The 1,828-nt window shown below is 66.8% G+C and overlaps 1 protein-coding gene across 1 annotated transcript; it reads right to left on the reverse strand.

The window, feature by feature from the left end:
* Positions 1-44: 44 nt before the first annotated feature.
* Positions 45-1,506, reverse strand: RASSF1 (Ras association domain family member 1). The gene is made up of 5 exons (XM_009639281.2): positions 1,495-1,506; positions 1,335-1,439; positions 959-1,253; positions 301-416; positions 45-191 (listed from the first exon to the last, which is right to left on the reverse strand). Exons 1-5 carry the CDS (start codon positions 1,504-1,506, stop codon positions 45-47), a joined length of 675 nt encoding a protein of 224 aa, XP_009637576.1.
* Positions 1,507-1,828: the final 322 nt, after the last annotated feature.

Genomic DNA, 1,828 nt, shown 5'->3' on the forward strand with positions numbered 1-1,828 from the left:
GAGGGTCCGAGCGCGCTGGCTGGCCATGGGCGCAGGTGGCACGGTCACCCCGGCGTGCGCGTGGCCAGCACCTCTTGCATCTTCTGTCGGCAGCGAGCGTAGCGGTGCCGCAGCTGGCGCACGTGCTCCTCCTCCTCCCGCTGCAGGATGCGCAGGAAGTTGTGCAGCTCCGGCAGCGTGAAGGCGTCCCACTGCAGGCACATGGGCTGCCATCGCAACGGGGACGTGGCGTCCCTCCCCTCCAAAGCCACGTCCCCCAGGGGGTGTGGGTGTTGGTCCCCTCCCTGTCCCGGCACTCACATTCACCTCCCCGGTCTCGTTCTCCTTCAGGACGAAGCTCAGCACCTTCTCGCTGGGGCCGGCCAGCAGCCGCAGCCGCAGGGGCTGCTCCTCGTCAGCCAGCTTCCGCAGGTATACTGCAACGGCGGCCAGGCGTCACGGGGGGGACATCCCCACAGGGACACCGCCGCTATGGGGACATCACTGCCGTGAGGTACACTGCTGCTACAGGGATGCTGCCCCCACATGGATGCTGTCACTATGGGGACATGGCCACCATGAAGGACACCACTGTCATAGGGGACACTGCTGCCATGGGGGGCACACCCATGGTAACAGGGGATACTGCCACCAAAGGGGGATACCACTGCTATGGGGATGCTGCCATTATGGGGACATCACCATGGGGGACACCACTGTCATGGGGGACACTGCCACTGCGGGGGACACCCCCACAGTCACTGGGGATGCTGCCACAGAGGGGATGCTGCTGCCCAGGGGAAGCTACCACTATGGGGATGCTGCCACCACAGGGACACCACCATCACGGGGGATGGCACTGCCACGGGGATGCTGCCACCATGGGGGACACCACCACCCCAGGGACATTGCCACCCCAGAGCCACTACCACCCAGGGGAAGCTGCCACCACGGGGACAGGGCCACCCTGGGATGCTACCTTGCTCATCCTTCTCGGACCTCTCGAAGAGGGCGAACTTGCGGGGGTTGTCGATGACAGTGAACTTGCGGAGGAGGGCGTCGATGACCTCGCTGGCGCGGGTGTGCGAGAGGATGTGGAGGTGTTTGACGGTCCCCTTGGGCAGGTAGAAGGACGTGCGGCGCTTCACCCCCTGGGCACGCAGCCCCGGCCGCCCTGCCTGCAGGGAGGGGACCCGCTTGGTGGCCGGCACTGAGACAGGGCGCACCAGCTTCAGCTGCACCTTGATGAAGCCGGTGTAGGAGCCATCCTTGTTCTGAGAGACACCAGGGGGGTGGTGGTGAGTGGGGCCAGGGAGGGCACCGTGACCCCCCCCAGCCCCGCGCTGTCCCCGTACCAGGCTCATGAAGAGGTTGCTGTTGATCTGGCTATTGTACTCCTTGATCCGCTGCTCCACCTGCACCTGGTCCAGCTCTGCCTTCTCCCACTCGCTGGGCTCATCCTGTGCAACAGTGGCTGGGCTGAGCAGCACTGTGGCTGGGGTGGCACCCCTCTACCCGCCCCGGCATCCCACCGCCCCCAGCCTGCCCCGAAACACCAGCTGACACACATGCACAGGCCCTTGCACGGGGTTGCATCAGCCCGGCTGGCGCTGAGCTGGGCTGTCCTGGCTGAGCACAGCTGACCTCACCATGGCCCAGCCCTGCTCCGGGGACACCAGCACTGCCACCAGCCCCCCCCTCCCGCCCAGCCCCGGGGCCAAAGGGATGGGTGAACCTGCTGCAAGGACCCCCCAGAGCCGGGCGTCCCCTTCCAGCACCCCAGGTCAGAGAGGTGTCCCCGAGGCAGAGTGCCAGCAGCCGCCAGCCCAGCACCCGGGCACCAGGGCAG

This window comes from Egretta garzetta, unplaced genomic scaffold (genome assembly GCF_000687185.1).
Source record: "Egretta garzetta isolate BGI_Z169 unplaced genomic scaffold, ASM68718v1 scaffold215, whole genome shotgun sequence".
NCBI lineage: Eukaryota > Metazoa > Chordata > Aves > Pelecaniformes > Ardeidae > Egretta > Egretta garzetta.

Bases quoted from the DNA above. Each gene is read 5' to 3' on its own strand.
- RASSF1 (XM_009639281.2), bottom strand. The intron at 417-958 runs GTAGCATCCCAG...CCGCCGTTGCAG, and splicing joins GTCCGAGAAGGATGAGCAAG to TATACCTGCGGAAGCTGGCT. The intron at 192-300 runs GTGAGTGCCGGG...ATGTGCCTGCAG, and splicing joins ACGAGACCGGGGAGGTGAAT to TGGGACGCCTTCACGCTGCC.